The sequence below is a fragment of the Halichoerus grypus genome, chromosome 3, assembly GCF_964656455.1.
Source record: "Halichoerus grypus chromosome 3, mHalGry1.hap1.1, whole genome shotgun sequence".
Classification (NCBI taxonomy): domain Eukaryota; kingdom Metazoa; phylum Chordata; class Mammalia; order Carnivora; family Phocidae; genus Halichoerus; species Halichoerus grypus.
Genome location: NC_135714.1, coordinates 39,184,877 through 39,209,861, shown reverse-complemented (window position 1 = coordinate 39,209,861; position 24,985 = coordinate 39,184,877). Strand labels below are relative to the sequence as shown.

The 24,985-nt window shown below is 40.3% G+C and overlaps 1 protein-coding gene across 1 annotated transcript in view; it reads left to right on the top strand.

Moving 5' to 3' along the window:
• The window catches only part of CORIN (corin, serine peptidase), a 197,846-nt gene extending 172,923 nt beyond the window's left edge, over positions 1–24,923 (top strand). Inside the window, exons 16-21 of the mRNA XM_036096676.2 lie at positions 3,323–3,439; positions 5,817–5,866; positions 6,020–6,194; positions 19,604–19,875; positions 21,920–22,053; positions 23,445–24,923. Of these exons, the coding sequence (XP_035952569.1) occupies positions 3,323–3,439; positions 5,817–5,866; positions 6,020–6,194; positions 19,604–19,875; positions 21,920–22,053; positions 23,445–23,627 (931 nt within the window). The 3' untranslated portion in view covers positions 23,628–24,923. The remainder of the gene's footprint in view (positions 1–3,322; positions 3,440–5,816; positions 5,867–6,019; positions 6,195–19,603; positions 19,876–21,919; positions 22,054–23,444) is intronic.
• The last annotated feature ends 62 nt before the right edge of the window (positions 24,924–24,985 follow it).

The following is a 24,985-nucleotide window of genomic DNA, read 5'->3' as shown; positions in this document are numbered from 1 at the left end:
AACCTACATGCGCATCAGTAGTGGGTTGGCTAAGTAAGTGTATGTACGGCCATGTAATAGTAACACTCGGCAGCTATAAAAGGAACAGGGCATGTGCTGTTAATGAAGGGGGACCGTGTGGTGTTCAAAGTGTTAGGAGTGGTACTCTGGCCTCAGACCACTGACCGTCTACATACTGTGTGACCTTGGGCAAGTTACTTATTCTCTCTTTGCCTCAATTTTTTCATCTCCAAGATAGGGACTAATAATGCCTACTTTCCAACATTGTTGAGAGGATTAAATAAGATAAAATGAGTTTGTCTTTCAGTGCAGTTGAGAAATGTCAACTATTATTAGGGAAAGACTTCCAAGATAAATCACTAAATAAAAATATATCAATACAACACAGAACAACGTGTATAGACTAAAAAATATGAGTATGTGTACATGAATTACAGCTAGAGCTTGGCAAGGATACTCTCAAATGCTATTTTCAGTGGTCATTTCTACACATCTGGGATGGGAAGAATATTTTTTCATTGTATAATTTTATTTTTTCCATATATAAGTATTACTTTTATAACCTTAAAAATTATTTAAAGAAAAAAATAAAAAAATGAAATCACACAGATGCTCAGATTCTGTATGATGGCAGAAATAGAACCATATGGATTCACTGATATTTTTTTAATAAGCCATAGCATGGTATTTCTGGTGCTAAAAGATTGATTTTTGTGCATGAGAAGCATTCTAGGGCTTAAGAATTTCATGGAAAACTAATTTTTATAATGACATCCCCCTCTTCTTGATGATGAATTTCTTGTATTTTCCACTTGATATAACTGAGAGATTCAGACTAAATTGCCTTTCTTGTTGGAGGTTAATGAATGAAATGCAGAAACATCCCAGGTGCAATGCTCTGTGGAGACCTTTTTCAGGGCAACTGAAGGTGCCTTGCGGGTTGAAAGACTGAAGTGTCCTTTGCCATGATTTTTCAATCCACCATTGTGCAAATCCTATGCTGAATAGCCCTCCTTGTGCGAGTCCCTTTTGCCCTATAAATACCTGCCTGAAGAATGACTTAATTAAACAACAAATCTGAAGCTTATCTTCCTTTGGCTTATGGCCAGTCATATGCCTGGATTTAGGAGGCCTCAAGTTGATCGACTGCAGAAAGGAACTCTCAGGATGCAGGTAGCAGGAGAAACACCGTCAGTGGTGTTTGTGACCTCTGTCTGACTTTTAATTGTTTGCCTCTTGCCTCTGCCTCCACATACAGAACTTGTGAGATTGACAGAAAGCCAGACTCTCATTTTGGTCAAGGAAAACAAAACTCCTCATTTTGCAGTAGGTTTTGTGAAGTCTTCAATCACCCCACCGTTCATTCAAGTTCCTAAATAAATTTCAGTCTTGTGGAACTCTTCTTAAAGTGTGGTCAGGGTTCATGCTCTGTTTTAAAATCAAATGATTAGAATCCACTCATTATTAAGGGCTTTGCTTTGTTTTTTTCTTTGGCTCTTACTCTACCATCAGGTGTTCTCTTTAGAGGGTTTTCCTCTTTTATAAGTAACAGGATTTGGGGAAGGTTTTGTTCCTTTTGCTTTCTATTATGAGATTACAATAGTTTTTAAATAATCAGCTGAAGTGTTCATTTTTCTTTCAATGCCACTGAGTCTAACTTTGCTTCCCTTCCTGTGCCCTGCCCCTCTTTTTTTTAAATATGGCATCCCGTTATTGGAAAAGAAAGTCACGAAGCCTACAAACCTGATGCTACTAAAACTTCAGGATTTCCAGGTTCATTTGAACCCTGAGTGCTGTTGCCATTCTTCTCACTTATCTTTTTTTTGGGTTGGGGGGACGGGTGTCATAAACAGGTATTTGCATTCATTGACAAGACGGTAAAATCTAGATTATAAGCATATAATTGAATACATGAATAATATGTATTTCTCTTAGGAAATTCTATGTGATGTCTTTTTAAAAATTTTTTTAATTTAAATTCAATTTAGTTGACATATAGTGTATTATTAGTTTCAGAGGAGGAATTTAGTGATTCATCAGTTGCATATAACACCCAGTACTCATTCCATCAAGTGCCCTCCTTAATGCCCATCACCCAGTTACCCCATCCTCCCACACACCTCCCCTCCAGCAACCCTCTTTGTTTCCTAGAGTTAAGAGTCTCCTATGGTTTACCTCCCTCTCTGTTTTTATTTTATTTTATTTTATTTTCCTTCCTTACATTCATTTTCTCACTTAACTTTGATGTGTTTCTCCAAACATTTCCACCAGGGAACAAATCCGTATTATATGTGTCACTTTTCTCATCATCATGCACCCCTGCCACCCCCAACTTTCATCAAAGGTGCTCACCTTTTACTTGAAAAGAAAGATAGAGGCTATCTGATTTGAACTCTCTACGCCCCCCTCCAACTTCAGCAAAGTACCACTTTCCTTCCAGGTCTGGAGGCAGCCCTCTTCCTTCCTATCTAAATTAATTCCTCCACATTTTCTACCCTTGGGCATTAGGTGATGAAAGTCCCAACAGTTTTCTGCAAATATGGATTGCCTAAAAAACCAATTATTTCATTTAGAATAGAGTATTTTACACAAAACCTGAATACTTTTGAAACCTAAGGTTTTAAATCTTGGATACAGGGTAACCGTATTTATTTGAATGAATGAGACATTCACAGTAAAGTATTGGTAGAAGTTGAGTAAGAATATAGATAAAAAGCAAAATAATGTTAACTCCCATCTTTATTTTCCAGAGTTTTTCCTAATTTTTAGTTCACGAGGATTTTGCAGTATGTTGAAAAACATCATTATAATTTTATACTGTCCAAATAGACACTAAGTGGCCATCAATTTACTTTACTTACTTCTTTATTTTTTACTTTATTTACTTTATTTTATTTTATTTTATTTATTTTAAGGTATTGCTGCACTGCAGGATTACATTGGGTAAGAAAAGAGGAGGAAAAAAAAATCCTGGGCAGATAAATTCTTTTACTTTTTGTGATCCCTGCCCAAAGTTGCTCTTGTTTTTTAGGTATTGGAACTTTTACATCATATACATTAGAATTCTAACACCTCACAAAGTTCAAATGTGTGTCAGTGGAGAGAATGATTAAAATTGCTATAACATTTGGATCTTTATTGCTTTAGATCCTCTCTTGCTGATCATATTCCATGCCAAATTTCTAATACAAATCCCCCTCTTGAAATATTGACTTATAATGTAATGCTTCTTTTTGAAAGACAGTGAGTGCTAAGGAACGATATTGTCTGGTCAAAGATCATTGTGCTTTGAATATATCATTGTTATTTGTCCTTATATTAGAGAACCATCTGTGACCGAATTGGTACAGGAACAGGAGCAAGACCAGCTGTGGTTGACATTACACTCCAGCTGGGAGAGCCTCAACGGGACTACTTTGCATGAACTGTTGGTAAAAGGGTAAGACCGCTTGCACAAGAGCTGTGTAGACTGGATTATGGAGCAAGAGTCTATCATCAGGGACCTTCTCCAACTTCTAATTTAAGATAATCCAAGTTTATCACGTCAATAAAGAACATCCATAGAATGGTGATTGGCCTTTATATTTCAACACTGTTTGGCTTTATCTCTTCTTTCTAGACATAGATTATTTTTTCTCTTGCTAATTACATGTTTCTTTAATGATGATTACAGCAACTATCATGGGGAAGGAAGAGGAACTTAGGTTCTAATTTTGGAGTTTTTTTCACATCCTCTTCACAGTAAATTCTCATATCTGCAGTTCGTACCGATTCTACATGTAACTAGTTAACAGGGATTGAAGTAATGAGAACTGATCAAACTTGGACAGTCTGAGGAAAAAAACTGACACAAAATGAAATTATAATCAAGTAGCCTGGAAAGAATACTTCTGAAAATTTTCCCTAAAAAAGCATGGCATCTTGAACAAGGCTGTCTCCCTTGTCTATGGCTGGGGATATGGGGATATGGAGGAAATCGAAGGAGTTAACACTTATTTAGTGGTTATTAAATTATAGGGTCATAGCTACAGAATATTTAAAGAACTTGATCAAAACTCACAGCCCACAGTGGCCTCTCAACTCAAACCAAGTTAATCTGACTCCAAAGCTTTTAATAAGTGCTAGAGAAACCACTAAAGAATTTCAAAGAAATCGAAAGGTAGGCCATTTCTCTTTAGAATGTCTTGAAAATTTCCCCAGAGACCAAACTCTGCAGCCAAATTTCTGAAGGACTTCCTTCAAAACAATGACCTGAATCTTTCAACAGAGTGATTTTTTCCCCCCAAATTGCAAATGACAGAAAAGCCCCTTCAGGTTTAATACATACACACATATGTACATACATACATACATACATTCAATTGTAAATTGGGAGTTGGTAGAACTGGTTCTACTTCTGGCTTACTAACTAGATTTGTGATCTTATATAACCACAATCTCCTATAAAATAAAATTTATTTTATTTTTATTACAGATAGTCTTTGCTGTTTTTTCCTATTTCTACAAGTTGTGATCTAACTAATTAACAACTGATTATTGAGTATCTCTTCTCTGGCAGGTTCAGTGCCAGGTTGTGAGGAGTGTAGGAGTGAGTGAGGGGAACAAGGGCCCTCATTCCAAGGAACCTATGCTATATAGGTGGACAGAGAGATTATAAGCCAGTAAACAAAAGGAATTTCAGATATTTGGAAATACTACAAAGAAATTAAGGATAACAAGATAGAGAGTAAGGAGGAGACAGGACTTTAGGTTGTGGGAAGGCAAAAAGCAGGAATGTTTTTCTGTATTATATAATTTATTGATACAAATAATTACGCATGCCCCCATGCAGATTTAACAAGAAATGAAAACACAATAAATCCTCAAAAAGGAAAGTGGACATGACATATTTAGGGATTTTTTTTTTCTGAGAAATCTATGATTCTAAGCACATCACAGTATTTTTGACAGTCCCAAAGTGTCTTTTGTTTTTTAATTTATACTATGAATAAATGCTTCATGGTTGGAAGAGAACTTCGTGATTGAAATTTAATGTACCCTAAAGTGAGTTCTCTTGTGCAGCCACATTGATAGATGTTAAAATATGGCCCATGTTCTTACCTTTAAAGGTTAACTATGATTTTTAGAAAGGTCTTTCTTTCCTGAACTTACTTCCTGTTAAGTTCTACTGACTGGTTCTGATCCCACCACCTAGAGTTACATGGAATAAATTTAACCCCCCTTCTTCCTGTCAGCCAATCATAGATCCACATTTTAATATCACAGGTCTCGTCAAAATTTTTTTCCAGTCTAAAAAATTTAGTTCCTTTATCTGTTCTCTAACTTTTTGAAGTAATACTTTATTTCTCTCAAACTATTTGCAACTTCTTTTGGACATCCACACCCTCTCTGTAAGCATAAAAATCTGACATGCTCCTTCCTCACCAAAGATTCTAAGAAGTAGCCCAGTTCCCTTGCCTTCCTCTGCCTACTTTGAAAATCATGGTTTGAGTCAATATTCTGGGTGGTGCCACAGCCAAGATGATGTGGGAAACTTTGCTAACAGTAGTTTCTTTTCCCACCCATGTGAAATTATGTTATGATGATATTAAAGAAGCTTAAAAAAAAAAAGGTACACATCCTCCATATACCCTTATTTCCAAGGTGATATTTGACAACAGCCCTGCCTCAAGAATTTCTGCACGAATTTCTGTTACTCAAAGAATGTGACCTCTGGGAATGGTTGAACCTATGTCTTGCTTTTCACTGGTGAAGTGTTTGAAATGAATGATAAATATGTAACTTAACATTATGCCATTTTATGTTTTCAAATCTAGGGAGGCTTGTCATAGCAGAAGTAAGATTTCTCTTCTGTGTACTAAACAAGGTGAGAGCATTAGTGGTGTGGCAATGGAATATGATCTTAATTTAACTGGGTTGGCTCAGGGGAAGAACAGGACTTTGCACTTAACAGCAAAGACCCAAGTATCTTGCTGGGTTTAGCGGTGAATCACACGCTGTCTTTCCTGCTCCTCGGTAGACTGCGGGCGTCGCCCTGCTGCCCGAATGAACAAGAGGATCCTTGGGGGTCGGACAAGTCGCCCTGGAAGGTGGCCATGGCAGTGTTCCCTGCAGAGTGAACCCAGTGGACACATTTGTGGCTGTGTCCTCATTGCCAAGAAGTGGGTCCTGACAGTTGCCCACTGCTTCGAGGGGTAAGCTGCACTTTGTCCTTTGGCTTTGCCTGGATTTGATCATTTTGTCCCTTGGGCATTGTTAGTGGCATATGTCATTCTGTGAAGCCACTTCAGTGCGAAAGCCACAGTTGATCTACTTCCTTTATCTGCTTAAGTTTTTTACTCTTGATGTTGTCATCCTATGTAGGTGCTAATCATTTATTGGAAATGGATGTATATTGCTTATGAATTTTTCCCTAAAGAGGGAGGAAGAGGAAGAAGTTTAGGAGGTTGACTGTCCAGCTAGCATTAGTCTCTTTGCTAGCCCTCTTAAATACATCGAATACACCTGAGGTTCAACAAAGAGGATTGACGTATACTACAGGAAGGTGAGGATACTGGAGGGACTAGTGAGGACTTTGAGAAGGAGAGTTAAAGGTACCACAATATGTGTATAAGGGTTCTCCAGAGAATGAGAGACCAATGAGAGAGGAGGGCTGAATTTATTCTAAGAAATGGTCTCACATGATTGTGGGGGTTGCTGCTGAGTCCAAAATCTAATGGTGTAGATCAGCAGCCTGGAGACTCAGGGAGAGTTGCAGTTGGAGTCCAAAGGCAATGTGCTGGCAGAATTTCTTCTTGCTCAGGAGAGGTTAGTCTTTGTTCTCTTCAGGTCTCCAATATATGGGATGAGGATAATCATATTATGGAGGGTAATCTGCTTTATTCAAAATCCACCAATTTAAATGTTAATCTAGCCCAAAAAACACCTTCACAGAAGCATCTAGAATAATGTTTGACCAAATATTTGGGCGCCATGGCACAGCCACATTGGCATATAAAATTAATCATTACAATATGCCTAAAGGGAGCAGAAAAATAAGACAAAGGGCAAATCTACCCTAAATTGACAACCATCACTGTAGAAGGTCCTCTCCCGTTCCAACCATCTGTTGTGTATTTTAGGAGCAAAAAAACCCCAAGTCCAACAGTTACAATAACAAACACACAAAGAAAATCCCCAACATTTAGTATGTTCACACAAGATTCTGGGGGTCAGACATTTGGACATGACATAGCTGGTGCAGTTTGTCTCTGATCAGCCATGTCTGGGGCCTCAGCTGGAAGATTCTAAGGCTGAGGGCTGGAACCATCGGAAGTCAGGCAGTCAGTGCTGCCTGTTGGCTGGGGCCTTAGTACATCATGGTGGCTGGCACCCCCCAGAACCAGCTTCTCCAAAAGGGAGACCTAGCCTCCAAAGACATACACGGGGCCTCTTCTGTGTGATTGGTCAGAGCCCTCACAAGCCCCACCCAGATCCAAAGCAAAGAAACAAAGAACTCTACTCTCAGTAGGAGGAGGATTTGAGGACAGGTTTTAAAAACCACCATACCACTTTTTCCCCCTATTTTTTAAAAATGATTTTACTTTATTTAAAGTAAAATTAAATATTAAATAATAGCAAAAATTCAAAACGAAATAATTCATAGTTCTATCACCTAACTAAATTGTTTTCATTTGATCAGGGTAAGTTCTAGAAAAAAAATGCAATTTCTTTCTTTTCTTTTTTTTTTTTTTTGCCTATTGTTTTATTTTTAGCTTTGCCACTTACTGTGTCACCACGGGTCAATTCATTAACTTCTCTGGCCCACAGTTTCTTCACTCGTGACATGAGGGAAATAACAGTCCCTACCGCACAGGGTTGGTGCGGGCAGTAAGTAAAATAGTCTTGTGCAAAGCCTTGGGAACCATGCCTGACACTGATCAGTGAACTCTCAGTAAAGGTCAGCTTTTCTTTTAAAAAATTACTGCCAAAAATATGCATTCTACCTTTCCCCTTTGCATTACGGCATGAGTATTTTTGCACTTTGCTGGCGGTATTTTTATCTTCTTCCATACTCTACTTCCTCATCATCATCACAGTAACCCCTGTTACAGCCTAGCCAATGTTCTTTCTCACCTATAAACACATTTTTCACAGGGTGCTACTGTTTGCTTTTACAACTTGGAATCACAATCTGTGCTTCTGTTTGTTAAGTTGTTTTTCTCATACAACAATATATCATGGACCTCCCTCTAGGTCAATGGATGTAGCTCTAGCTCTTTTTCAAAACTAAATGATATTCCCTTATCTACATTTACCATAACTTTTTCTATTACTCCCCAGATAATGGACATTCAGGTTAGTTCCAATTTGCTGCCATCTTAATAATACTGCAATACATCTTCTCAAACAAAGCTACTCACCTCCTTGTCCTCTTGTTTCTATAGGCTAGAGTCCCAGCATATATACTTAGCTCTCCGTGGGGGTTCCAGAGATGAATACATGTTTCCTTCCTTGGAGTGCTAACCTAGTAAGGAGGCAGACATTAAACAAGTAATTAGAATATAATGCAATAAGTGATTATAAAATGGAAATGTGTATATCCAGTTGATTGTTCTTTTTGGGAGAATAAAATATAAAAAATTAAACCAGAACCTCCTCTTGAGAAGTTTTAATGTGTTAAGATCAAAAATGATTGGGAGAGTCTGTGTAGTGTGTCGGGAAATACATGACAGTGTTATTGCTTTGGAAGGGGCCAGATGTTTCCAGATGTCTTTTCCAGTTCTGATTTATAACTCCGTGATAAGCAGAGATGACACTATCAAGAGTACATTCATCAAAAGACCTAATTTAGGATTACCTAAATAAATCCAGCAGTTCTTTAAGGGAATAATACTCTTTATGTGTTAAGCCACTTCTGTCATTTCCGTATGTGGTATCCAAGCTTCCTCTTTCACTGATAGCTCTGTAACGTTAACAAGAAACCTTGCAGTAGAGAAGAAATATGTGTTTACAATTAAGGAAATGGATATTATATCAAAGGTCTTGGTGAAATTTCATGGAACACTAAACTAAACAGGACTGTCGAGAGGGACCTGGCCTGTCCATAAAAAGCTAGAAATTGCCCAACATCAAATAAGCCTTTGCTTGAATGTGTGCTAATAACGGATTCCATGTTACAATCTCTCCAGTGGCCTGCAAGCTTTGAGAATTTCTAATTGTAAGCCTTATTCTCTGCTGAAGCCTTCAACTGCTGCAATTAATGGGATTCACTTCATATTGTGATTCCATACTTTGGCAAGGCCCAGCTGACCCATCTGTAGGTCTTCTCAAGCTTGTCTCTTTTAATTATATCGGTTTAAAAAAAAAAAAGGACAAGTTTGTTTTGCTCTTTTATGGAGAAGTATTTAAAAATCCCAAATGAAAATTAAAAACATATGAAATACTAAGCTGATCAGATCAAGTCCCATATGCCCTAATCACAGCTCAACTTTAACACTTGTGAGAAAGAAAGACTGATTTTCAGGGGTAATTTAACAAGCAATTTTCTGCCTTCTTCCGCCTCTGAAAGTCTTAAGGCTGAACTTCCTAGGCTGGCCCACAAGTAGTCATTGTCAGAAGCATCTAATTCCTCTCCAGGAAATGCACATGAAAAATGATCACCTCCCTATATGAACATAACCCTTAACCCCGCCATGTCACCCACACTGTGATTTCTCCCAATCAGCTCTTCTCTCCAACAGGACTGCAGTTGCTGGTCTGCATGTGTCCCCCAATGATTTCAGTCCCACATCTCCTTGTGCTCCTTCTCTTCTCAGTTAACCTTGTGCTCCAAGCTCATCACGTCAGTCCTTCTGGACAGCTCCCTCTCTCATTCTCCACAAAACAAAATCACTGTGCTTGCCCAGCTGTCCTGGTCTAGCAGTCTGTTAGTGCACTCAGAAAAGGAAGTGAGAGGCTTAGTCTGTTTTTTATTAAAAGTTAAATCATGATGTGTCCTCATGATTCCCTCTTCATCTCTAGGTGCTTATGAACTGTGCTGGTAATTCACAATGTGTTTTTCCATTCCATCAACTTAAGCGATTTGATCCATTCCTGTCAGTAATAGTGTCCGCTAAAGCAGAAATTCTCCATTTTGGATCCATACCTCCCCTGGGGTGCTATTTTCCAGCAGCACTGGACAGTAAGCAAATGTGGTTTTAAAAAGTCCTTGGTGACAATGACCTGACTCCATGCTTGCCACTGCGAGGCCTCCTATGGAGATATTCTCTCTCATCCTCCTCTCTCCAGTGGAAAATATCTGGGTTTAGCATGTGGCCAGAAGTTGGCTTAAAATATGCGCCAAACCTCATAGTTTCTGGGGCTCACAGAAACTGGGAGCTCCTCCCCTTTTAAGCTTTGTAGTGACTTATGTGTTTCTTCTAGTCATGCAACTACCTACCGTGTACTCTGCACCTGCACCTGAACAGCTAACAATTGCTGAAGAATATCACACACCCTGACAGCTAACAGCGCACATAAAATGTATGATCGTGAATCTCGAATGAGCATCTAACACTATAGGACACTTCCAATATACCTCCACAGCAGAGTCACTTTTCTACCCTTAGAGACAACTATCTGACATCTCCTCTCTCCCCAAATCCTCTCATCCTCCATTGGTCTCACCTCATACTTCATGGAGAAAAGAGACACCATCATGTATTTCACCTTTTCTTACCCTTAATCCCGACAAATTACCTGTAAATGTGGCCATATCCCCTTCTTTCCCTTGACTTAGGGTGGAAGATGTGTCTCTGTTTCTATTTAAGATAACCATATCCTCCATCTTTTTAAAGACTTCATTTTTAAAATCATTTCTATTTTGCATCATTAATTTCTCCTTTTTGCTGGATCATTCTCTTCAACAAACATGCCTTGATATCACTAACTTAAGTCCCCTTCTCTTGATTTTCCATCTGTCATCAACTATTGCTCATTCTGGCTGGAATTCACAGTAAAACTCCTGACAGACTTTCATGCAGTCATTGGCCCCCCTTTTCCACTTCCCATCTTCTCCTCAACCGATTTTGGTTGAGCTCTCATCAAAGTCATCACAGATATAGCACAGATATGGCCAAGTCTTTGATGACTTCCATCTTGCCATATCCAATGGTGACTTTTCAGTTTCCAGTTTATTGGAACCCTCTCTAGTATTTCATCACTACATCTTTCTTGAAATACTTTCTTCACTTTTATCTTAGAAAAACTAAAATAGTCTTGTTTTCCTCTTATTTCACCAACCTACCCATTTCTTTCTCTTTTCCCATCTCTTCCTTTTTTAGGCCACTGAATGCTTTAATGCTCCAGAGCTATTATGGACTGCAGGCTTTGTTTCCCCTCCAAATGCACATGTTGAAACTCTAACCTCCAACAGAATGGAATTAGGAGGTGAGGCCCTTGAGAAGTAATCAGATCATGAAGGTGGAAACCCCATAATGGGAATAATGTCCATATAGGAAGAGGAAGAGAGCTTGCTACCTTTTTCTGCCATATGAGGTTACAAAAAGAAGATTGTTATCTATAAACCAGCAAGAGTGTCTTCACCAGAACCTAACCATGCAATCACCCTGATCTCGGACTTCCAGCTCCCAGAACTATGAGAAATAAGTGTATGTTATTCTAGTCACTCAGTCTATGGTAATTTGTTATAGCATCCTGAGCTAAGACAAGGACCCAATTCTTGGCTTTCTTATCTGTCTACAGTCATCTAATAATATGGTTTCAAATACATGTACATATTTGAACAAATATGAATATCAAGTATTGATATGAATATCATTATGGATATATTTGAAAATAAAATATGAATATCATACATTTATTCATGACTTCCAAACTTATATCTCCAGCCCAGATTTTTCCCAATCACCACCCTTACCCACCGACTTTAAACATGTATATTTAACTGCTTAGATGAGATGTCCATTTGAATGTGTAATAAACATCCTACTTTAATTGCCAAAGCAAAACTTGGTTCCTTACCCTCTCCCACTGATTAAATAATTGTGTGCCTCACAAGCTTTCCCCATCTCAGTAAAAATCATTATCCATTGGTTCACCAAACCTAGGAATCATCCTTAATTCCTCTCACATTTACTCAGTGATAATTTCTGTAGATAATTTCCAAATTATCTCTAACCCAACCACCTCTCACCGTCTTCATGCTATAATGCTAGTCTAAGCCATCATCATACCAGGTCTTCACTATTATATTGGTTTCCTAGGGCTGCCATAACAAAATACCATAAACTGGGTGGCTTGAACAACAGAATTTTATTATCTTACAGTTTTGGAAGCTAGAAGTCCAAGATCAATGTGTGGGAACGGTTGGTTCCCTCTGAAGGCTATGAGAGAATGCCTCTCACCTAGATTCTGGTGGTTGCTGGCAATCTCTGGCATTCCTTGGTTTGTAGAAGCATCACACAAATCTCTGCCTTCATCTTCACATAGTGTTCTCTTGGTGTGCATCCCTATCTCCAAATTTCCCCTTTTTATAACGACACCAGCCATCTTAGGGCCCATCCTAATGACCTCATTTTAACTCGATTACCTTTGTAAAGACCTTATCTCCAAAAAGATCATATTCTGATGTACCAGGGGTTAGGACTTCAACATATGAATTGGGGGTGGGGGAAACATAATCAATCCATAACAACTGTTAAAACAGTTTCCTATCTGGTCTTTTTGACTGCTCTCTTGTCCCCTTATTGTCTATTATCCACACAGTGAGATAGTTATCTTTCTAAAATGTAAATCAGACCATGTCACTCCCCCTGCCTTAAACCCTTCCCACTGTAACAAGAATAAAATCTTCTCATCATGGCCTTTCAAGATCTAGTCCTAGCTCTTGGACTGCATCACCCTCTACTCTCCCATGGTTCACTGGGCTGCAGACATCTAGCCTTTCTTGTGTGCCTGAAATCCTCCAAGCTCATTTTTACCTCAGGACATTTGAACTTGCTGCTTTTACAGTTACAGTCACAAAACTACCTCCTTCTGGTCATTAAAGTCTCTATTTAAGTACGACTTTGTCAAAGACCTTCCCTAACCATCTTGGCTACAGTGAAATCGCCCCTCTCAGTCATCTATCATATAACCCTATTTTGTCACTTCTAAGTGCCCAGGATAATCTTATTTCTTTATATATTCTTTAGTGTAGTAGAATAAAAGCTCTGTGAGGGCATGAACTGTCTTTCCTCACCCTTGTGTTTTCATTTCTTTTAGCATGGCATATATAGCAGCCACTCAATAAATATTTGCTCACTGACTAATCAGGTCCTTCTAGATGTTTCTTAGTAATCATATGTGCAGTTCTTTTAGTAGTTAGGACTATAATTTGTCTGGAACTAGAAATGTTAATTCATCTACTGAAGGTCAATGGCGTCTCACTGAGTCCTCCCAAATCTTAGACCACACATCAGTTCAACATTGTCATGTACTAAGCACCTGTATGTTTTATCAAATGGAAGATGAATCTTATGCATATTGTCTGAAGAACATCCTCTTTGAATAGAGAAATTGGAAGCAAAGGAAACTCCAAACAGTTCTGTTTTGTCTTAGTTCTTTGCTAATATTATTTGCCACAGACAGAAATTTTCCCCTTTCCTTGTTCTTGCACATTATTTTGCAGAGAAGCCATTTTTATGTTTCCTACATTTCTCCTCTTTAAACAAATCCCTGTTCAGTCTATGATTAAGAATTTCCAGTAATTGCTACACTTTAATGCCTCTCTTTTGTGATAAAGTTTCCAGTTGCGAAGCTCTGGCATCCTGATGCAGTCTCATTTACTCTTTAGCTGATTCTTCATTTTCTTATTGCAGTCACTTGTGATGGTAGCATCAGAATTTGGCATTTTATTTCTTTCATCTCTCTTGATCTGTACTTGAAGAGTCCCTGGATACAATATCATGTCTGCCTTTTTTTTCCCCAAACATTCTGAAATCTGATACTTGAATTTCTAGGATATGTATGTGACTATCCTCTTCTCTTGCTTTTTTGGATCCTGGGATAACAGGATTGTTCACTTTCTGTAATTTCATCACTGGTGGCTAGCTCCCCATCATGTCCGGGAGACATGTTCAGGAAAGAGAAGATCTCTTCCTGCTATCTGCCATCCTGTCACTCACCAATGAGTCCACCGTGTGACATGCTTTTCTGTGGCCAGTACCCTATTCCTATGTAGATGCCTGTGGACCTTTTTGTTCCAGAGAAGTTTAGTAGAAAAGGTGTGGTCTAGGGGTTTAAGGGACCAGCATTCTGTTACCATCATTTACTACCTCTGTGACTTTAGATGAGTCATTCATCTGCTGTGAGTCACTGCTTTCTCCTCTATGAAATGGAATAAGAATTCTTGTTACATCTCACAGTTGGCAAGACCACTTGAAATAATGTGTATAGAAATACTAGGAAAGCTATGAAGTAGAGCTCTTATACTACTGTAAATCCAGGCTGCTGGTTTATTTTGCTTATTGTATTGCCTTTTTGGGGGGGGGGCAACATTTAAAACTGTGAATACCTTAAAAGGAATCCAGAACTCTAGCTTCCCTTGAACATTCAAAAGGTCAGGTCCTACCTGGCATTCCAACATGACAGCAATAAGCAGGAGTGGAGAAGTGGATGACCCTCCAGATGGGCAGAGCCTGTGATTTGACACACTCTGCTATGACTTCCATCTGGTCCCTTCACATATTCACTCTGTGATCACCCCATTCTAAAGTCTGTTCCCTGGGTGTGTTGAAGAGAATCCTTTACGAATACCAAGGGCAGAACACAATATTAAAAGTAAGAGGGTTGGGAAATCCAGTAGTATATTTAAAATAAGTTTAAAATCCCTCATTTTGGGATGCCTGGGTGGCTCAGTCAGTTAAGCGTCTGCCTTCAGCTCAAGTCATGATCCCAAGGTCCTGGGGTTGAGCCCCGCATAGGGCTCCCTGCTCAGTGGGGAGTCGCTTCTCCCTCTCCCTTTGCCTGCTGCTCCCCCTGCTCATGCTCTTTCTATGTATTAAATAAATAAATAAATAGATAGATAGATAGATAGATAGATAAATAAATAAAAGTAAGTGGGTCGTGAGATTTGTAGAACAGCAATGATGCCATTATGTGATATTTCTTAGTGCAAATTTGGTCACCTTCAACTACCTCCGAATCACTACTTAGCTGTGCTATTTCTGGAGTAAGACTTGTAAAATAGGGTGGTTTCTATCACAGGTATTAGTTATAAATATTAATTTTTTTCTTAAAATGATGTTAAATATATTAAAGCAAGACCAGAAAGGATGACAGAAAGGGAAATTTTATGCTCTTAAGAAAAGATGAAGATAGAACATCTCTAAACCTGGCTAGCTAAAATAAGTAAAAATGTGGCATTTTTGTGTATAAACTGGGGTTCAGGCTGGCATATGTAAACCAAATTGACCAGTTCTTATGGCCAAGGATGGTGTGCCTTTAATTTTGTATAAGTTTTCCTGCATGTCATCTAAGATGTATATGTAGCTGGGCTTTCTCTCTAGAGCTGATGGTTGAAGAATTCTACATTGAAATCATATTATCTCAATGTTCTTTGTAAAGTGTATCCATTATTAAAGTAGTAGTATAGGCATGAAGCAAATTAGACCGTAAATGTGAATTTCAGACAAGGAAATGCCACCTGGAGCTAGAATGAAAGGAGAAAAAGGTCTCTTAACGTCTTCCTCGGCCATTTTCACTGTGATTGGTGGATTTTCACTGGACTTCCTCTCTGCCTGCTTCGTCCCTCCCAGAACATGAGGGGTCTCTGCAGAAACTTCTTTAAGGATGTGCCATTTCTCTGTGCTGCTGTTTTGAGGTCTGACAGCTCAGTTTGGAAAAGTACCCCTAATGCTGAAGACTTTCAGAGGGTATACTTGGCTTTTTTCTTTGTCGCTCAAACTCTTCATTGAAAAGCCCATATGAACATAGCTTGTTCCTGTGTATTTCTCCACGGGGGGTAATATGAACTGAGATTAGACTCGTGTGGCATTCATTCACGTAGCTCTAAATTTTCTTTCCTCTTTTTGCTTCCACCAATACGGGGTTGTCTCTGCCGTTATTTCTGACTCATTCTTTCCAGCATGTGTTTACTATGCCTGTATACCATTGATACACAGTTCCTTCACTTTATATGCCCATTTCAAATAACAGGTTGTGGTTTTTCCTGGTTTTTGCCAGACTTGGAAAAAAAGACATTAAAAGAAACTTTATTTTTTCCATCATATTCATAACAAGGAAAAAGAACAATATCCTCACTGATTACAAAAATTATGTGAATTTCCTGTGTACTCTTTTGGTTGGTTGGTTTGTTTTTGGCAGATGTTAATGCAATAGGGTCAGTAGCTTGTGTAGCAATAAACTACTAGATACAAGTTAACATTTGGCAGTTTTATTTTTCACTGTTAGAATTAGATTAAGCACAATCTAGTAATTAAGTCTGAAATTTGTTATTTCATCTTATTACAAATAATTTGCAGTGTTCAACTGTTTGAAACATTGCTTGTGATTTAAGCAAGTGGATGAATATTTGTTAGAAGCAAAATTTAGTAGTTCTGAATCCAGGTCAAGAAGCTATTAAATAAGCAGAAATTGAAATAAATTGTTGCTTGATTTCAGATGCCTTTAATAGAATCTCAAGTGAATATTGAATTTCTCAAATGGTCATGCACTTACTTCTGTAGATGAAAAAATGGAAGTAACAAGGGAAGGAGGGAAGGAAGGGAGGAAGCGGAAGGGAGAAAAAGGAGGAAGCAAAGGTGAGGGGGGAGGAGGGGAGAGAAAGAAGGAAGGGAGGGAGAGAGAAAAGGGAGAGAGAGGGAAGAAAGAAAGAAAAGAAAAGAAAGAAAGAAAAAGAAAGGAAGAGAGAGAGAAAGGAAGAGAGAGAGAAAGGAAGAAGAAAGAAAAGACATGTTCTTTGAATGATGGCTTTATTTAATGAAAAATAATTCTTCTGTAATATTATCTTGTAATGCTCATGAGATTGCACTTCCTGCGTTTTACTATGGTTGTTTCTTTAATTGTTCATCTTCACTCAATTCTAAAGTTTGTGTGGATGGGAATCATGTCTTTCTTGATTGTTGCAATCCCTGCACAATGTTTGGCATGGAGGAGTTGCTATAAATCTATGCCTATCTATATGTATCTATATGTTTATAGCTAATATCTATATTTATATCTACATTCAAAGATGACATCAATTCCTATTCATATAGTCCTAAAATTATTATTTTTTACATTGGCAAAACGATAGAATGCATGGACCATGTAAAGCAGTCTTTCAGTTGTGTACTCCAAGAATCTAGCAATGCCATAAACAGGTTGAACACTGACCTTGGCCACTTCTTTCCTAACTCTCCTGAAATCTCAGCCTTTTGAATCTTTGCCATGCATGAGAACACAATGAAGAAAAGCATGCCAAGGAAAGAAGGAATATAGGTGAGTTTTTGTCTGAGACTCTCTAGGGAGCTCTTAAAAATATGGATTCCCAGGCCCCAGCCCAAAACTTTCAATTGACAGGGGGTGATGCCCAGAAGATCGGTATTTAAAAGCTTCAGCCTGGGTTGAAAAACAACTGTTTAGTGGGACAAATCAACCTACTCTAGTTGGGCAAGCTCCCAAGTGGGGACAGTGGTGGCATGGCTCACTTAACGCTACCACCGTTATACAGTGATGTCCACTAGGAAAGCCCCACCAGCACTGCAGTCCTCTACACATCCACTCCTTTGCTCCCAGCCCACTCTGGTCCTCCAGAGTGGACTGGGACTGGGAATGGAAGAGAAGGTGGAGGGACTGATGGAGAACAGACCTTGCCTAGGTGGCTGGATTTGGCCATTAGTACATGTTTTGAAATAACATGCATTGAGCCACCATTAAATGAATACTTGTTGAGAACCCACTGCATCCCTAGGCCCGTGATTGCAGCAGTGAACAAGACCAACCAAGGCCCTGGTCTCATGGAACTTACATTCTGGGTGCAAGGCAGAGAATAGACAAACAGATGTACCAATGTCATTGATATCAATGAGATGAAAATCAAAGCAGGGTCAAGAGTAGAGAGTGATGGGGACAGAAAAAAGCCTAGACTGGGTGGCCAAGGAGGGCAGCTGTGAGGAGGTGGTGTTTGAGCTGAGACCTCAAAGAAGAGAAGGAGTTAAGGTGGGAACCACATGGGAGCTGAGAGAACAGAAAGGAAAGAGCCTCTGGATTGGGGATGTCCTCAGCATATCCAAAAATAGAAAGTCCTTGGGGTTGGAATGGAGCAGGTCATCTCAGAGGCATGAGGAGTCTACAGTGTATCTCAAGAGTGATTCAAAGTCTCTGGAGAATTATGAGCAGGAGATGGACTCAATCTAATTTTGTTTTTAAAAAGATTACTCTGCTGCCGTGAGGAATATGGGCTCGGGGTGCTAAGAGTAGAAGAAGGGCCACCAGCTGGGAAGCCACCGCAGTCATCCAAGTACATGACAGTGGTCACTCTGTCACATGGTTATAAGTACTAAATATCTGTAAAATGAATCCTGAATGCTTAGAACATAGTCAAAGATGTGGGAAGCACTAAAAAAATCTTAGCTATCATTAAACATATAAGTGAGTTTGTTGAATGGATAATTGGGTATTTAAGTTTGCAGCCCAGTGGGGAGGGTAGAGATGCACATTTGGGAGTTACCAGGATTTGGTGGCATTTAAAACCCCTGGTCTGGATGAAATCTTTAAGGGGATGAGTATGGAATAAGAAGACTGACAGTAGAGCCCTGGGTCACTTCGACATAGACTTGAGAGCAGAGAAGAAGAGGAGACTGGAGGAAAAAGGAGAAGAAAGGAGGGGCACCTGGTGGCTCGGTTGGTTAAGCGTCTGCCTTCGGCTCAGGTCATGGTCCCAGGGTCCTGGGATCGAGGGTCCTGGGCTCGAGCCCCACATCGGGCTCCCTGCTCAGTGGGGAGTCTGCTTCTCCCTCTGCCTGCCACTTCCCCTGCTTGTGTGTGTGCTCTCTGACAAATAAATAAAATCTTTAAAAATATATGAAAAGAAAGGAGAATAAAAAGTCAAGGCTAAGACATTCCTCCAAGAAGGAGCAAGTGCCTCAGAGAAATGGCGAGTTTTCAGGGGAACCTTTTGAAAATTTCAAGCCGAAGGCTTAAAAAGGTGACCCATGACTTCCAGCGGTCAGTCTCAGACTGCATTGTTTTTGAACACTTGCTGGGATTATTCTAGTCAATCCATCTAAAAACATTTCACTCACTTAACTTTCAGGACTCTCCATGTGCCAGAATTTCCTTTCTCTTCTTCATGTCTTTATTATTTTTCCCACTCAATGAAGCAAGTAACCCCCCTGCCTGCCTTTCAAACCGAAACAAGTTTTATTTACCAGAATAGCCCCATTTTAGAAGCATGAGCTTCGCTTTCCACAAGAATACCTATTTACGAATTGCTCAGGCCATTTTAGAAATGCCTCTTACATAAATACGTTGGGCGTGGGAAGAGCCATTCTTTACCTAAATATTTTAAAAGTTACTTGTAAATTTCAAAATTTAACTTAGAGTTTAAGACGCCAATAGCTCTTGTTTGTTCTTTGAGGAGAGAGAGCGCTGCCGTCTGGAAAGTGGTGTTTGGCGTCAACAACCTAGACCACCCGTCACCGTTCCTGCAGACGCGCCTCGTGAGGACCATCATCCCGCACCCGCGCTATAGCCGAGCCGTGGTCGACTACGACATCAGCATCGTGGAGCTGAGTGAAGACGTCAACGAAACCAGCTACGTCCGGCCGGTCTGCTTGCCCAGCTCAGAGGAGGCCTTGCAACCTGACACGTACTGCTATATCACAGGCTGGGGGCACATGGGCAACAAAAGTAAGTCAGGAGCCTCGGGAGGGAGCACTTGCCTTCCGTTTGTACCTGAAAACCACTGTGTTACCTCCCAGGCTTGGGCAACAGTTTCCCGTTTTCACTTCCGGAAGTGTAGCCACAAAGGGCAAGGAGTGGGGTGTGTGTCACGCTCCTCTCCCACGCGCAGTACCCCCACCTGCCACCCCGCGGCAGCCTCAAAACTCCTTCTCCACACCTCGGATTCTCCCTTCGGGTGAGCCCCTCACTCCCCATGTTGTGGAGCCGCCCTGCAAGGGAAGGTCTGTCCGTCATCCTGCTTCAGACCTTCTCTAGCAGCGATGCGCACCTGCAGGCAGAGCTCCTCGGAGCCTCTCTCGAGCGGCTAGGCTGTTCCAGTCCCGCAGTCAAGCTGCACGCACCGTGTGTTATGATTTGGTCTTGTCAACATCCATAACACAGCCTGAAAGTCCGTCCGGAAAGAACACTGATTTGCTATTTGCCTATTTAATTTGATTAAAACAGTTTGGCTCCCTAGGTGATTTAAACATAAAAAACATATGAACATTAAAGAATTGGTACTCTTTACCCCCCGTCCCCATAATGGACCCCCTCGTTTGACCTATTAAAAGTGTAGAATAAGACTGTATTCAATATTTTCTCTAACATTAAGTGCTGGCCTCTCCGACTATCAGGAGTAAAGCCATGGCTCTCAGGAATGGTGGTGTATGCGGGTGTCCTGGTATCTACCTTAGCAACTGCCAATTCGAAGGACAGGTTTTTGGTTTTTTGTTTTCTTTTTCTTAAAATTCAGTCAGATAAGTTTTGGGCTAAGTTGAGTTTCTTTTCTATATGATCAATTGACAACAGAAAGAAAAAGCCAAAAGACAGAAATGAGTCAATGACTTCTAAAAAGCTCCCATGGAAGACCTCCAAAGGCAGCGTTGGACATACAACGTCACCATTCCCATGGACCTCGGTTTTTCAAAGCTATAATTAGTACTGTGATGTGATATAACAGCAGAATATACTTTCTATCGCCCCTCCTTGTATCGTTTCTACAATATCCACATCAGACTCAGAGCAATCAGGCAGCATCGCACATACCACATACATGGTGTAGCACGAAGGGGGGGATCTGAATTCAGTTAGAAGGGGCTGACTGACCCTGACTTCCTAGCTTAGCATAAAATGGAAAAAAAATAATAGCAACTGTCTAATTCTCAGGATTATTGTAACAACTAAAGACAGTAGGCCCAGAAAATGCTGAGTGCAGGTCCAGGCCTACCACTAGTACCCAATAAATGTTAATGATGGTTCTTCTTACCATTTTGGCAACTCACTGAAACTGTTTCCATCACATTGATTTTCTAGACGTGATTCTTTCCTCCCATAAGCTACCCTGTACATATATATACACACTGCTTCACCATCCCTATCTAAAAGGGGAACAATGTGTATAATTTTGTAGGTCTAAACAACAAAAGATTATGCTTCAAGAAACCCATTATTATTCCGTGAGAACTTAGAAACAGAATTTGCATCTTCCCTTTGCTGACAGTAAGGGATGGCTTTGTCCCTTTCGACATCTGTCATCCCTTCCAGGATGAAATGTTCTTACCTCCGGTAATGACCATGGTAGCCCACGGGGAGACATTGTCTTTAAACCTAAGATAGAGTCCCCCTTCCCCTGTTAGACCCGACGGGCATGCTGGTCTAACCCTCCTCTGGGGCAGTGCTCTGGCTTGATTATTTTTCTTTTCCTCGAAGTAGCCGTTGTTCTTGTTGAAGCATGTATTAAGAGGGGAGAAGCACGAGGCAAGTTACCTAATCAAGTTACTGATCCAGTTTCTCATTAATAAAATAAAGGAGTTGGACTAGATGATCGCTGTCAACACTTCTGATTGAAAATTCTGACGCCAACAAGCCTTGTCTTTGAAATGGCATTTTAAGTAAAGAATATGCTTCCCTGGGTATACAGATATCATCATTTATATACGGCTGGCCTCATTTATGAGTCATTCTGCCCTCTTAGATATTTGGTTTCTTCTTCTTTTTTTAAATACCCCAGTGCCTTTTAAGCTGCAAGAGGGAGAGGTCCGCATCATCCCCCTGGAGCAGTGCCGGTCCTACTTCGACATGAAGACCATCACGCCGCGGATGGTGTGCGCCGGCTATGAGTCCGGCACCGTCGACTCGTGCATGGTAAATTCTCTCCGCGTACCGAGGCCAGCCAGTGCCGCGTCAGCCGCGCTGGGGCCCTAGATACTCACTGTTATTCCCGTGCGGCCCTTTGGGAATATTTGTCGGAGATTGCTTATTACCCGATGTTGAATTATTCACAGTATGTACTTTCTCCGGTACCCAAGCGATCCCCTTCTCCTCTCCATGCCCTTCGCTCCGGTTGCCTTCGGCTTTCGCGTCTCCTGCCTGGGGTGGGTGGGAGCCCGGAAGAAAAGCCGCTGTCTGTCTGGAGTCGCGGTGCCGGACTGCGCGGGTCGAACGCGAGCTCCGCCTGCGAACGTGGCCCACGCCTGTGCCTCAGGCTCGCCACCTCCAAAATGGACAGTGTAATAATTCTCAGCAACTCATAGGGATCTCGTGAGGATTAAATGAGCTAATCCAAGGGAAAGTGTTTAGAGGAGATCAATAAACGTAATTACTATTTTTCGCCAACATGACCGGGGGGCAAGACCATCTATATAATTCCAAGTTTGACGTCCTTACGGGGCAGGCGTATGTGCGAGTTCCCACCATGAATTCACATACTTACTTCTTTATTTTCTAGGGTATCGATCCCTCTCTTTGTGTACGGTATGTTTGTGTTCAGAGGCCGTGCAGAATACACCTAATCTCTGACCTTTTCAGATGTAGCCAATATTGATGTTTATAAAGCCATAGTGTCTCACTGCTAATCATATGTGGGGGCAAGAACTGCAACACTTAAGCTGAAATGTCAAGAATGAAAATCTCCATGCAAATGAGATAGAACAGAGGCTGCAGACACCTTACTGTAAATAATTCTGATGTGCTATTTTCCACTCACGTACACTAACTGAAACAGTCCTAAGAACTGTTAGGAAATGCAGCAAGTTGCCAGTGTCTTTTACTAAAGAGTCATTCACAAAGCAAGAATCTTGAAAATAGAGAGTTATTCTGGAGTATTTTTCTGAAGTACTGTTTGAGTGGAGGAAAAAAAAAAATCTTTGCATGTTCCATTTTGGGTACTTACAACATTTATAAAATGGCTCAAAGTTAAAGAATGAGGACAATTACGAGAGAATTCGTTCTGATACACTAAATAAAAAAATGATTATGACCTATTTCGATAAGCACAGGAAATGGCTGGGAAGTCTGATTTCAGGGAAATAAGAATGTAGCCCTTTCCCAAGACGCCCCCGTTCTTTTAAATATCAGGGTCTAAAATGTGCATTTGGAAGTTCCATCGGTGTGGTGGAAAGCGTGCTCCCTCTGGTTGGCAACGAAAGCCTTGTTTAAACTTTCCAAGAAGTTGGCTAAGCTGGGTTTGGCTTCACTGTACCCCCAGGATAACACAGATGCCACCAGTGACTAATGTCCACTCCTGTTCATTACAGGGTGACAGCGGTGGGCCACTTGTTTGCGAGCGGCCTGGAGGACAGTGGACATTATTTGGTTTAACGTCGTGGGGCTCTGTCTGTTTTTCCAAAGTCCTGGGGCCTGGAGTTTATAGCAATGTGTCATACTTCGTCGAATGGATTGAAAGACAAATATACATCCATACCTTTCTCCTAAACTAATTCCAAAGATGATGAGAGACTTTTGCCAGCTACAGTCAAAGAAAATGGCCCTGTCAACTGTGGAGAGCTCCCTGCAGAGAGCCGTCCAGAAGCACTTTTCACGGACAGGGATGCTCAGCGGTGCACTGCAAATGTTCATGTTTGTTTTGGTCTCATTCAGTTTTTTCACTTTTAGTTTTCTCTTACTTCAAGTTTAATGACAGTCTTTAAAAAAAAAACAAAACCAAAAAACAAAGCAGATTTTGTTCTTTTGCCAGGCCTAATCTTGACCATAGCACAAAAGTATCAGCTCTGGAATAAGGCAGGTGCTAGGGTAACAGGTTCTAGAGAATTCTCTTGATTCCAGTCACAGAGAGGCCATTGAGATCCAGGCTCTTTGCCAGCTTTTGTTTCTCAAGCACAATAGCATAGTGGCAAATTTCAATATTAATATTGGAGACTTGCTTTTGATTTATTAAGAGCCAAGACAGTTTACCTGCTTAAATTATATACTGTTACTCAAGTCTGCATAATTCTGAAAACTTATGAAAGATAGTCAGAGGTAAAAGACAAGTAGCATCCATTTAGGTAGCTGAAATGGCAAGACATATTGAACACAAAGCTCTTTAGACATCAACAATAGCATTTAACAGTGTAAGACTGCACGTTCTGAACTTAAATCAAGGATGTAACCTTATAGAAAAGTCTCCATAGAACCCTCCCTCTAGCTGGGATTTGTTCAGTGTGTATCAGCTGGCTGACTGAGACCTCAACAGCTAGAATAATATTCGTGGGAAACATTTTGTTTTGCCTATGTGACCGTGAATGGAGATTAAATTGCCAAAGGAGACTTGCTTTAGCCTGGAGAGATTCACTTTTTGAAAACAAAAATTAAATTGCACCCGACCTCCAATTCAGTATTTTCCAACTTTCCTGTGTTCGCCCATAATGATAAAATCACAGAAATGCCTCTCAAAGCACAGTTCAAGTTTGCGTGGAGTAAAACATTTTGTAATTTTCCTTGAAACGTGTTTAATATCTGATGTCGCCATTGCCTCCCCTTGATAATTAAAACAAAAATTTAAAAAAATGCTTTTAAGCGCTAGGCCACTTTATGCACATCAATTTCTAAAGTAACTAGTGGTTAAAAGTATTTTTTTCCCCGCTAAAAATCTTCAAAATGCAAATTTTCACACGTAAGTAATTTAGTTAGGCATCCATTTTGCAACATCCAAATGCCTTCGGAACAAGGAAGACTCCCCACTAACCTTCACCGGCACCCCGGACTGCCTCGGCATCCCCCCTCCGCAGACTTACCTGCAACTTTATACCTGGGTTTTTGTACTTTTTTCTATGTGTGCACATATTTCAGATTTGAA